General features: G+C 31.6%; 1 protein-coding gene across 1 annotated transcript; it reads left to right on the forward strand.

Annotated features, from left to right (window-relative positions):
- The first annotated feature begins 717 nt into the window (after positions 1-717).
- Positions 718-10867, forward strand: LOC135677518 (polyamine oxidase 1-like). The gene is made up of 9 exons (XM_065189875.1): positions 718-826; positions 919-1168; positions 3485-3631; positions 3724-3970; positions 9569-9712; positions 9847-9996; positions 10153-10407; positions 10504-10585; positions 10668-10867. Exons 1-9 carry the CDS (start codon positions 718-720, stop codon positions 10865-10867), a joined length of 1584 nt encoding a protein of 527 aa, XP_065045947.1.
- Positions 10868-12676: the final 1809 nt, after the last annotated feature.

The raw sequence follows: 12676 nt of genomic DNA on the forward strand, positions 1-12676 counted from the left end.
TTTTTTTATTTGAACTATAAAATGGACTAATTATATATTACTTTTTTTATTTAAACTATATTAGTATCATCGTCCTTATACTTAAAAAAATTTATATTAAAATCCTTATAGTTCTAAAAGTAAAAAAGATAATATTATTTATCCGTCACAAGAGAAAACATAATATGTGACACCATGTATTGGATCGGTACGAAAGTGATGGGTAAAAAAAGAATTTCAACATCATTTTGTTTCCGGCATGTGGGCTATTAAAATTATCCTTTTATCGGTAAAGTTGTTAGAAATGAAAGAGATATTAAAATTATTTTTTTACCCATCACTATTGTATTATTGCAGCACGTGATATCACGTGTTATATTTTTTATCAATATAATTAATAATTTTAGGATAAATAAGGTTATTTATTTTATTTTTAAAATTATAGTGATCCTAATATAAATTTTTTAAGTATAAGGATGAAAATATTAATAGGGTTCAAGTAAGGAGATAATTTATAATTAGCTCGATAGAAACATTATTTGAGTTAACAAATATGTACTTTCAAATGATATCTAAATCTTATCCTTTAAAGTTTTATTAATCAGACTATGTTTACTTTTTATCTTTTGCCCGAACGTCTCCCTCCCTCCTCCCTAGTTTATATAAGTCCGATTACCTACCATAGGACGGGCATCCTTCACATCTGCAGTTAAAGTCACGGAGAGGTGGCAAAGTGAGATGGGAGCCATTGATGTTATAGTAGCTCTATTGCTCATTTCTGATGTCATCGTCGGAGGTTTTGCGGTCGCTGGCCCAAAAGTCATCATCGTCGGAGCCGGCATGTCTGGTAACATTTTAAATAAGTTTCTCCCGACAACCTTAAGTGCAATCGATGCATGTACTTCAAGCCTCTAATGAACATGAAGCCAATTTACGAAGGGATCTCTGCTGCGAAGACGCTATCAGATGCCGGCGTAAAGGATATATTGATCCTCGAGGCCACGGACCGCATCGGTGGCCGTATGCGCAAGGCTAGCTTCACAGGGTTGAACGTGGAGGTGGGAGCCAATTGGGTACAAGGAGTGAGTGGCCTCGAGATGAACCCCATTTGGGAAATGGCCAATAAGCTCCACATGAGAAAATTCATCTCAGACTTTCGCAACATCTCCTCCAACACCTACAAAGAGAAGTAATCAAAGCTTTCCGTGTAATCCACATTCTTACACTCATAGTTCTTTTAATACTATTCATTTCCATCTATGTTAAGATAATGCTAATAATCCCACTTGTAAGATGACCCAAACTCCTATTTTTCTTAATGAATCATCCTTGTTACCCTAAAACTATTCAAGAGTTCTAACGAGTTGTAGAGTATTGGTAGAACAATTATGCTTAGGTTTATTTTATTTATCAAATAGTCTTTTATTTTTTTGATTTATTCTAGTTCTTCGGCATCATTGGCCTTCTATCTCCTCTATCGATTTTCAATAAAATGATATCAAAACTATGATATTTTTATTTGTGACGGTGAGCAGTAGCATAAGTGCCACCATGGGACTTTTATAGTCGGTCTCGATTTTCAGAAGAGTTAATTATTTAATATTAATACGAAGATGAATTATGGGAGACTGTTTTAGAATATCATGATGTAGCTGAAGATCAAAGAAACCATCTGCACACCCTCTATTTGCTTCAACAAATAGTTGATGAGATGTATATTTTTTTGAATTTCTACTACAATAAATTCTAAGGAGGCTTAGATGATTTTGGAGCAAGAGTGCCATGCTCTAAGGTATTGATTGTTGGACTCCAAACTCTTTGAAGATATATTAAAAGAATTATTTGTATATGAAAGTGAAACAATGCAAGTTTACTTTTCAAGAGATATGGATATAGTTAATCAAATGAGAAGATACAAACAATTAATTTCTAATCAAAAAATTAGTAAAAGAATTTTAAGAGGTCCTTGAGATAAATATAGTCATATATATATTTACTATTATTGAAGAATCAAAAGATCGATCTAACTTATATGTTTGTGGATTGCTTAGTTTTTTACAATCACATGAGTGTATATTGAGTAGAACTTGAAATACTAATATTGAACATGCTTTGCAAAGTAAATTGAATATTTAGAAGGAGAAGGAAAAAAGAAAATAATGATGTAGAAAAACTAAATAGACAAAATTTTAGTGGCCATGGTTGTGGGGCAAGTAGACTAATGGTAATAATCAAACTTCTTATCAAATAATACTTAATATTATTATTGTAAGAAGTATCGATTTATTGAAAATTTTTGGTATTTAAAAAGATAGTATAAATAAGTTAATTTTGTAGGGGAGATAAGGAATATGAAAGTTTATTTTTTTTACATGTCAATCTATTAATTGTGCACCAAACAAGTGTGACTTTGTGATCAAGGAAAAGTATGATAATTTATTTAAGTGGTTTAATGCCTATAAAGACGTAAAATCATAATATGACTAGATTGAGAAAAATGATTATTGATATTTTTAACTTCGAAGCTGACATTATTCTTATTTATGTTGATTAAGATGGTGATATTATAACATTAGATAAAGATGACGAGATGCATGATGTAGTTTTTAACCAATGTATGAATCTTCTCAAAATCAATGTTCAATTGAAATCCAATACTATTATTGGGTCAGACTTCAAATTAAAGAATGTAAATTTTGCAACTTCAATGTCAAAATGTTTCTAAAGGAAGTTCTATAAGCATTGAAAGTAGCAGTCATTCATCATCTCAGACTTTACTAAGTTCTTTAGAAGAAGCTCCAACAAGTAAAATACAATCTTTAGTTGATACTTTTGAAAGATGTACATTTGTTTAAGTTAAAAGAACTTGCTAATCTTAAGAAGAAAGCAAAACAGGAGATCAAGACTGATTCTTATTTTCTGATAAGAGATATTAATGGATTCATTTTACACTTTGACAATAATTTTAGACGAATTAAGTTTTTTTTTTTTTTTTTTTACAAGACTCTAACTATCACTCTCAGGTAATCAGTCTATCACAGATGTTTGAAGTATAAAAACTTAGATGCTATGACAAAAGATACTATCCTACAAATATTTTCATTGAGCCTTTGTCTATTTTTATTATTTTAAAGGGATAAAATTGAAATTAGAGATATTAGCATTATACAAGAGTGCTAAGATAATGCTAATAATCCTAGTTTACATAAACAGGAAGTCCAAATCTATATTAAGGTAAAAGTATGAGTCTTGAACTAGTTAGGAGTTTGAATCGTTTTAGAAATAGTTGCCTTAATAATTAGAGTTATCATCTCCTCTCATAAGTGTACAAGGATAAATCAAGAGAGGAATAATAGAACCAATGCATAGCAGGGGTTTATAATTAATTTTTTATTAATAAAATATTTTTTTATTTTTATTTATTGTAGGTATTCCATGTGATAAGCTTTCTATCTCCTTTCTTTCTCCATCTTGGTTTTTAACTATCTCATTTGTACCTATCTAGTGGTGGGCTTTACCCAAGGTCCAAAGTCGACAAGGTTATCGAGGAGGCAGACAAGGTCAAGAGCTTTGGGGAGAAGCTCTCCAAATCCTTACCTCCCAGCGGTCATGAGGACATCTCCATTTTGGCATCTCAACGCTTGAAGGACCAGTAAATCTATCACTCTGCTAGCACATTCTTCCATCCGTTGTTTAAACAACATGCAAGCGCATGCGTTGACATGTGGTTTTGCATGCATGCAGGGTTCCCTCTACTGCGTTGGAAATGCTAATGGACTACTTCAACTGCGATTACGAGTTCGCGGAGCCACCACGGGTGACGAGTCTACAGAATACTATTCCTTTGCCCACCTTTGCCAACTTCGGTAAGGAAGCCTACTTTGTGGCAGACCAACGAGGGTTTGAGAGTTTGGTGTATGACTTGGCCGGCCAGTTCCTAAGGACGACCAAGAACAGCTCCATTGTCGATCCTCGTCTCCTCCTAGGAAAGGTAAATGCTTCACATTGATTGATAATATGTAGTCAGCACACACTTTCATGTCATGCTTCATATATATCTCCAATTTTATGTCCAATTATCAAAACAAGCTTTTTTCTTATTTTAAGTGATAAGAAAATTTTGTAGATGATATAGTTTAAGTAACCTTTTATTCTTTCTAATTTAAGATAGAAAATAAGGTCCTAGGAAATACTGATAAAAATACTAGAAAATATTTTCTATAATATTCTTTGACCTAAATTATCTCAGACTATATATTTTTACATTGCAGCTCCTTGTGGAAAATAATATTAAAAATATAGAGGAAACAACTTAAAAGTGTATAAGAGTGGGCACAATATAGGGTAGTGATGTGATATTTTCTATATCATTTTCTTTTGAAGTATTAAGGAAAATAATTTACCATTGTATTAAACATGGGAATTAAATTCTTGGAAAAAAAAAAATAAGACAAGGGAACTTTTTAGTTTTTTTTACATTATATTACGGTCGACCATTGTCGGGAATTTAGGTTCTTATTTTATGCGCAAAATATGGTATAATTCTCTTTTGATCTCATATCCATCTGCTTGACATAAGAAACTTAATGGCATTTACTTGTTGACATGAGACACATGAACAATAAAACCAATGTCATTATTCTAACCTTACACATATTATTCTGAAGCTTGTTTCATCTTCTATAAATGTCTAATGAGTTGTTGAATCAAAAGTATAGGAGAAATTACTGCAGCTACCACAATTCATATTCATGCAGATGATACATAGTATTAACCTATCTTAATCTTTATGATACCCTCTTAAACACTTATGGCAAGATGAATCCACCAGTAGAGAGTTTGAGGCTCTGCAACCCTAGTTTGAAGATGTGGGAACTGGATCTTATAAGGCTAAGTGTGCAGTCACATTATGATCTCCTGCTCAAGGAAGTCAGGGCAACTGCTGATGGATGAATCTTGCTATCAGTGTTCAAGTGGGTAGCAGAAAGATTTAGGCTAGTTCATGTCAACCTATCACCTACATGAACTAAGCCACGATGTTTCGTTCTGTGCTTTTGATTCAACAACTAATAAAAAACTTGTTAATTTCTGTATTCCTCATGTTATATATGTGGGAAACTTACAAGTTGGGGAGAATGATGCATATGCAATTCTTGTTTCAGTTTAGTGCAGAAATGGAGCAACAAGGACCACTATAGTGAATTATTATCTCCATAAGATGGAATAAGTCGACACAAGTATGAAGTGGAGTAGGTTTACTAGAGTTGTCACTATATCCGGGATAGCTTTGACCTTCTTTGGGTCATAACATGTTGAGGGGTGGGTTAGTAGAGTCATCCTAAAGTCGTAGACTTTAGGATTGAAGTGCCTCTATATCCAGCTCTATTAGATCAGACCATCCATTGACTGAACTATATTGGCATACCGACTCAATATTGATCAGAACATCACCTAATTTGATAGAAGCTAAGGAAGTAGATGCACGATAGACTCAATAAGTTGTTATAAAGTTATGCCCTTTCGACTAAAAAATGTGGATGCTACTTATTAAAGAATCATCAATAAAATATTCAAAATTGAATGTAACATGAAGATCCATGTTGATGATATGTTGGTCAAAAACTAAAGAGGTCGACACCATTTGACTAACATTGAAGGAACTTTCATCACCGTTAGTTTTGAATGTGATTAGGCCCTCTAAAGTATAGTTTTGGCATTGGATCAAGCAAATTTCTAGAGTTCATAATCTATTAGAGAGGAATAGAGGAATCGATATTAGCTCAAAGAAGGTCAAGACTATCCTTGATATGAAGTCTTGAATTTTTAGTAATAAAGATTCAACAATTAATTAGAAGCATTGTCATCTTGAATCACTTCTCATTTTAAACTAGCGATAGATGCCTACCCTTTTTGAGGCACTTAGACATCCTAAATTTTTTTATTGGATTGGTTAGATGACATTTGATAAATTGAAGATATATCTCAATTCATCTCAAATTCTCCATAACTTTAGAGCCCTAACTCTGACGATGAGTTATACATTTACATGTTGGTAACTTAGTCAATAATAAGCTCTAAATTGATTTAGGAAAAGGATAAGGTTTGAATATTAATTCACTACGTCAAGCACATCTTAAAGTATATAGAGCAATGCTACCCCACTTATAAGAAAATAGCATTTGTTTTGTTATTAGCTGCTCAAAAGTTCTATTCCTACTTCTAGGCACTATATTATATAATAATAAATCAACCTCTCCACTATATTTTATCGAAGTTGAATTGACTCATAAAATAGTCAATTAAGTTAGGAGGGTTCGATACATCCTATTGTCCCCAAATTAGCATAAAAACCCAGGCACTAATCAACCTCATCGTTGAGATGACTTACTCATTAGAGTTGATACTAGATGCTAAGTAAGCCCTAGATGCTTCATATCGATAATTTAACAACAACAATAAGGGAGGGGTTGACTTGATCTCGTAGAGTGGGGATACATGAGTATGCATTCCGATTTGTAATCAAAGTAACTAATAATGAAGCCAAATACGAGGCTTTCGTTATATTGATGCAAATACATATCTATAGAATACTTAAAAATTATATAGTGTCTCTTAGCTAGTAGTAAACCATATCAATAGGAGATATGAAGCTTGCATTTCTACCATGGCAAAATACCTCCTTAAGGCCAAGCTGCTAATTGCATACTTGTCTTTCTTTCTAGATTGAGCAAGTGCCCTATGAAGAAAATATAGGGGTGCTCCTAAAATTAGCGTCAAGAGCCTACCCAACATCTAAAGTCAAATAATGATAAAGAAATCCTCAATCAAATAGCCAGATTAAGGTCACTGATTGAGATATCTTAGAGGACTTGAGGAAGAGACTAATTGGAGCTAAAGAGACATAGATTGTTGAATTCCTAAGCATTCTAATAGAGCTACTAGGACTAAGTTTAACTACTATGAGTCATTTCTCTCTCATCTTGACAATGGTGGTGAATTCAGATAACGCTTAAGATATTCAAGTGAATCAAACAAGCTCAATATATTCAAGTAAATTGTCTACTATGGCCATCATCAAGTGAGTATCAACAAATATTTGAGTAATCTAATCAAGACTAAAAGACCACCCCCTCCTTGAAAACATATTAAAAAAAATTCTTTCTATTTCTTATTGGAGCTCGGAGCCCCTTGGATCTTGCAACACTTTAGATTGGAAGGAAATAAGATAAACCTCCTGAAGCATATGTTATAACACACATAAAATAAGCTCAATGTCAATATAATGTCAACCATGACACTCCTCAACAAATGATGCAAGATACTATCATAGATTTGGTGCCATTTAAGCAGACGAGATCTTTGATGCATATCAGGACAAAGAAATGGTGGAAAGGGAACCAAGTCTCGACTCTAATGTTGATATATAGGGTGGATAACCAAGTTGAAGATCTATAAGTTTGAAGGTCCTACGTCCATTGAATGACCATCCTATAATGACGTCGAATCTACGCTAGCATGAAGGTCCACTTAGCCTTGCATGATAAGTGGTCATCTTAGAAGTCAATATGAACATTACTCCCATAATTGTAATGTCTGACTATTCAACAAATAACTCCATGATTGGTCAACTATTTCGCATAATCACCACTCATATTAACTCTTACTTTAAATTAATGATCATCTCAATCCATTATAAAAGGTCCTCTGTAGATGTGTCTTCAAAACTCTCTAAAAGTAAAAAAGAACTCTACTCCTACTCTTATCCTTTGAATCCCTACTTAAGAATCATAAGAGCTTTTATTGTAAGATAACTCTTAAATCTCTTTATTCTCGACACCAAGCCTATCACAAGTTTGAAAGCTAAACTCATGTTTGATTTAGATCCGTGAATAAGCAGACAATCAAAATCTTATTTAATTATTTTTGATAATTTTTTAATATTTTAAAGAATTAAAAGATTGAATAGAAAGTTATTTTCTAAGGAATTAATACAAAAAATATCAATTTGAGAGAAAGGGATATATGTATATATACATGTATATATGTATATATATATATACATATATACATATATACATGTATATATACATATTATATATATATATACATGTATATATATATATACATACATGTATATATATATATATACATACATGTATATATATGTATGTATGTATGGATCTGATGACTCTTCCATATTTCCTAGACCTATCTTTCTACCAACTTTGCTGTAATGTTTATGATTCATTATTATTTTATTGCCAAGTAGCACAGTGAGCTGCAAGTATAATTGTTCATTGGCAATTGTCCGCTTCCAAAGCTTGAGCTTTCACTTGTCTCTTTGCAAACATCATTACATACCCTCGTATTTAAATGCACCTGTTGTTGGAACACCATTACTCTTCCAGTGTCATGAACGTATCTTGTACTTATTTTATTGTCATGGTTACCATGCATTATTATCTTATGCCAAACTGCAACAGATTAGAATCCTGCGGTGAAATAAAAAAAGTCTGGTCCGATAAATAAAGGTTTCTCAGACCAATGTTGACCTTTCAGATCAATTCTATTATCTCTCCATTCTTCCATGGCACCACACTAGTGCACTATGATTAGGTTGAAGCATGATGATGTTCCCATCCATAACTCTGTGTGTGTGTGTGTGTTTTTTTTTTTGAATCAGTAAATATTTATTAGCTTATATATTTTACAACTTACAAATAATTTGATTTTTTAATCATATTTTAATTAATTAATAATGAAATTAGGAACTTGGATATGAACTAAATTGATATTCTATATCAAAAAATATTAATGTGTGAGTAGAGATTAACTAAAAAAATAGTCTTACATTGAAAAATATTGAGACAGTCAAGTGACATCTATTAAATTTGACTCACAATCTAATAATTTAAGTTTTTAGGTCGAATTGGTGTTTGACCTGATATATATTAACTTTGACTACTTTAATTTAAACTCATCATGAATATTTAATTTTTAATATTTTAAGATGAAAATATAGATAATATTATAATTTAAATTTTATTATTTTTAAAATATTGATTAAAATTATTTTATTTAAAATGTCACTATGAATTATTTTTATTTATGTTTTTTTTATAAAATTATTTTTAATTTAAATATATAATTAGTTTTACATTATACCATATTTTATTATAGTCGTTCATATGGTTACTCAATTTATCTTATTATTTTGCAAGCATTTATCATATTAAATATTTCTATTTTTATTTAAACTTATTTTAAATAATTATTTTAATTTTGATAATTTGTATATTTTCAACTATAAATTATATTGATTTTTAAACTAAATTATTATTTTGAGCTGGTCTAAAATCATGACTCGAACCAATTGTATTAGAAGGAACAAATAACTGAAAGAGTGACAAATATCCTCTATTTTTGAAGTAATTTTATTGCATATGGAAAAAAACCTATATAGAAAGAAAAGAAATAAAAGACACTATGCAAAAAACGAAGAAATTAGGGAGTTTTTTTCATAAAATTTTTCATAATATTATTATAAATATTTTTGTTTAATTAAATTTTACTTAATTAATAATTACAGGTAGTGAGAGATATAAGACACTCTACGAGTGGTGTAACTGTTACCACCGAGGATGGATCATTTTACAATGCAGATTATGTAATCGTTTCAGTCAGTATTGGTGTTCTTCAGAGCAAGCTCATCAAGTTTAAGCCAGACCTGCCCGTAAGTTTTTTTTCCTTTTAGCTATTTAAAAAATAATATATTTTTTATTTTCTTCTCCTGTAGATTTTGTAGTAGTTACTACTATTGCTTGCTTTGGGATAATGTGACCTTATACATCATCTTTTTAATTGTAGCAATGGAAGAACCTCGCGATATGCCAGTTCGGTATGTCTGTGTTTACCAAGATCTTTCTCAAGTTCCCTCATAAGTTTTGGCCCGATGGAGAAGGGACGGAACACTTTCTGTATGCCAGTGAAAGGAGAGGATACTATCCAGTGTGGCAGGTGCTATGACGATGCTATCAACACATCTATTTGCATTTAGAAACGTAGACCAACAAAGAGTTAACCCTACTTTTATTGAGAACAATGAGCACAATCTAGCGAAGCTTGTGTCGATATATGTTAGCCTCACAAAGCATGAATCATGGCTGCATGCAGCATTTCGAGAAGCAATACCCAGGAGCCAATGTTCTATTGGTCACAGTAACAGATGAGGAATCAAGGAGGATAGAGCAGCAGCCAGACTCCCGAACAAAGGCAGAAGCCATGGAGATCTTAAGGAACATGTTCGGCAAACACATTCCTGAGGCCACAGATATCCTCGTTCCCAGATGGTGGTCTGATAGGTTCTTCAAGGGATCCTTCTCCAACTGGCCACTTGGTGTCAACCGATACGAGTATGATCAGATCAGGGTAATCTATATATATATATATATATATCACATATCATTCTTATAAATAGATATCCGGTAATTATAGTGTGTAAATGTTGACAAATATATTGTGAAGGCACCAATTGGAAGGGTTTATTTCACTGGTGAGCACACAAGCCAGCATTATAATGGTTACGTCCATGGTGCATATCTTGCAGGTGAGTTTTGCTTCTTCTACATTTACCTTAAAAATAGTTTGGATTTAAAGAACAATAGTTTGATGATTGAACAACTTCTCAGGGATTGATTGTGCCAATATGATGATCAAGTGTGTCAAGTACAAGACCTGCGAGTACAAAATCAAGCCCAAGGATTCACTACAACAAAACATATTCCTATATTTGCTCCTCACCTGTATGTCCCTGTTGTTTGTAACTGTAGTAACATATAGCCCTAAGGTTAAAAACCTTGGAAATAAGTCACATCGTGAAAAGAAATAATTACAGATTTTTTAACTACAGGTAAATGTCTATATATTGTTGTGGTAATTCAATTATGATAATGCATGTTTTTTCAATCACAATAAACTTTTCTAGCTATATCAATAGCTATTTTTATTTATCCACAATAATAGTTACACTTATTATTGTGGTTATTTAATTATATTAGTAGATATTTTTACCCTACCATAGATAATCATAATACTACTATTATTCAAACGATACTTTTATCACAGTAATAATATCCATATTTCCTATGATTGAATAACCACCATAATGCTTTTACATTGTAATAATTGATCAATCGTCACACTTAACAATCACTGTGATAGCTCACAATTCTTTCTTCACAAAAGAATATGATATTCTTCCATCAACCATATCAATTTATATAAAAAAATATAATACCGATATTGAAGTATATATATAGTTTCATATATGAAATTCAAACGAGATAATTTTTTTACGAATTTTGAGTGGCATAATAATAGAAAAAAAAATAAAAATAGGATTCCTAGAGTTCCTCTCAAAGTAGATGACTCTTTTATTTAGTAAAATTATCTGTCCGAGAAGCTCTTTCATTTATAAATATTTATAGTTAAACATACATTTCTTCAACAACAAGAATTACAACTTTGAGCTTGAGGTTTACATATATATCATAAATCACATACAATTAATATTTTCAATAATAATTTATATGATTTAAACCTAAGTGACAACAATAATAAATAGTAAAGAAAACATGTAATATACTTATATACCCTAATCTCATAGTAAAAGTCATGATAAGAAGCACCTTATCCATATGTTTAGAACAAATTCTTAGCTTATATAAGGTAATATATATACTGACAATCATTAATTCATTCTCATGATCAAATAAAAAATGGGAATTAAGGTTAATGAAAAATTTTATTTATTTCATTGCCATGGTTACCATGCATTATTATCTTATAGACAAACGGCATCTCCAGATTGGATTACAATTTTGTGGTGACATAAAAAAAAAGAAAAGATTATGATCCAATAGATAAAATGTTTGTCAGACCACTGTTGACCTTTTCTGTCTCTTTAACATGACCTTCAAGATTAAATATATTCCTCCCTCTATACTTGGGTACATTCCTTCATGCTTACCACAGAATCTTTCTTGTTTATCTTACCACAAGTGTTTATGACAAGTGTTTTTATTCATAAGAAACCCTCTCTCTCTCTCTCTCTCTCTCTCTCTTAGCTACCGCGCAATAGATAAATGTATTTTATTCATAATAAATCTCGAACTTCTAACCCAAAATAAGACTCCTGATCAGAGTAAAAACAAAATTATTCCCAACAGAAGAGAGATTAAAAAGGATGGCAATGTAATGACAAGAATCATGGGTGTAGTACAGTACAAAACCTTGTAAACTAACTCCAAACGAATCATGCATTGCGCATGTACTTTACACAGACTAAACAATGAAAAAGAATCTGAGGGCTCTGGCAATATGAACATCTTCTCTAGGTTACGTAAGTCCAGCTTCCGGCATGCATCATCACCTTCTTCACCTAAAGCCATGCAAGTGGTTACAAGAAAAGTGAGAAATGGCAGAGGTTGGTGTCGTTATCAGAAAATATGATTGATTAATTAATTATTTTTATTAGAATATAATAGTCATCTAGATTACTTCGAGACCACTTAGAAAAATAAGAGTATGGATGTAATATTGTATACGATATTAAATATATTTGCCTTGGAATTATCCTCTAGTCTCGTATACCCTAAACTATAAACAGATCATGTGATATGCATGCACTTTAAATAGA

The sequence above is a fragment of the Musa acuminata genome, chromosome BXJ1-6 (genome assembly GCF_036884655.1).
Source record: "Musa acuminata AAA Group cultivar baxijiao chromosome BXJ1-6, Cavendish_Baxijiao_AAA, whole genome shotgun sequence".
Taxonomy (NCBI): Eukaryota; Viridiplantae; Streptophyta; class Magnoliopsida; order Zingiberales; family Musaceae; genus Musa; species Musa acuminata.

What these genes read in the sequence shown, in the direction of transcription:
- LOC135677518 (XM_065189875.1), top strand. Translation starts at nt 718, where the DNA reads ATGGGAGCCATTGATGTTATAGTAGCTCTATTGCTCATTTCTGATGTC. An exon ending in AGTTTAAGCCAGACCTGCCC is followed by an intron (nt 9,713 to 9,846) that starts GTAAGTTTTTTT and finishes TTTTAATTGTAG; the next exon opens with CAATGGAAGAACCTCGCGAT. An exon ending in ACGAGTATGATCAGATCAGG is followed by an intron (nt 10,408 to 10,503) that starts GTAATCTATATA and finishes TATATTGTGAAG; the next exon opens with GCACCAATTGGAAGGGTTTA.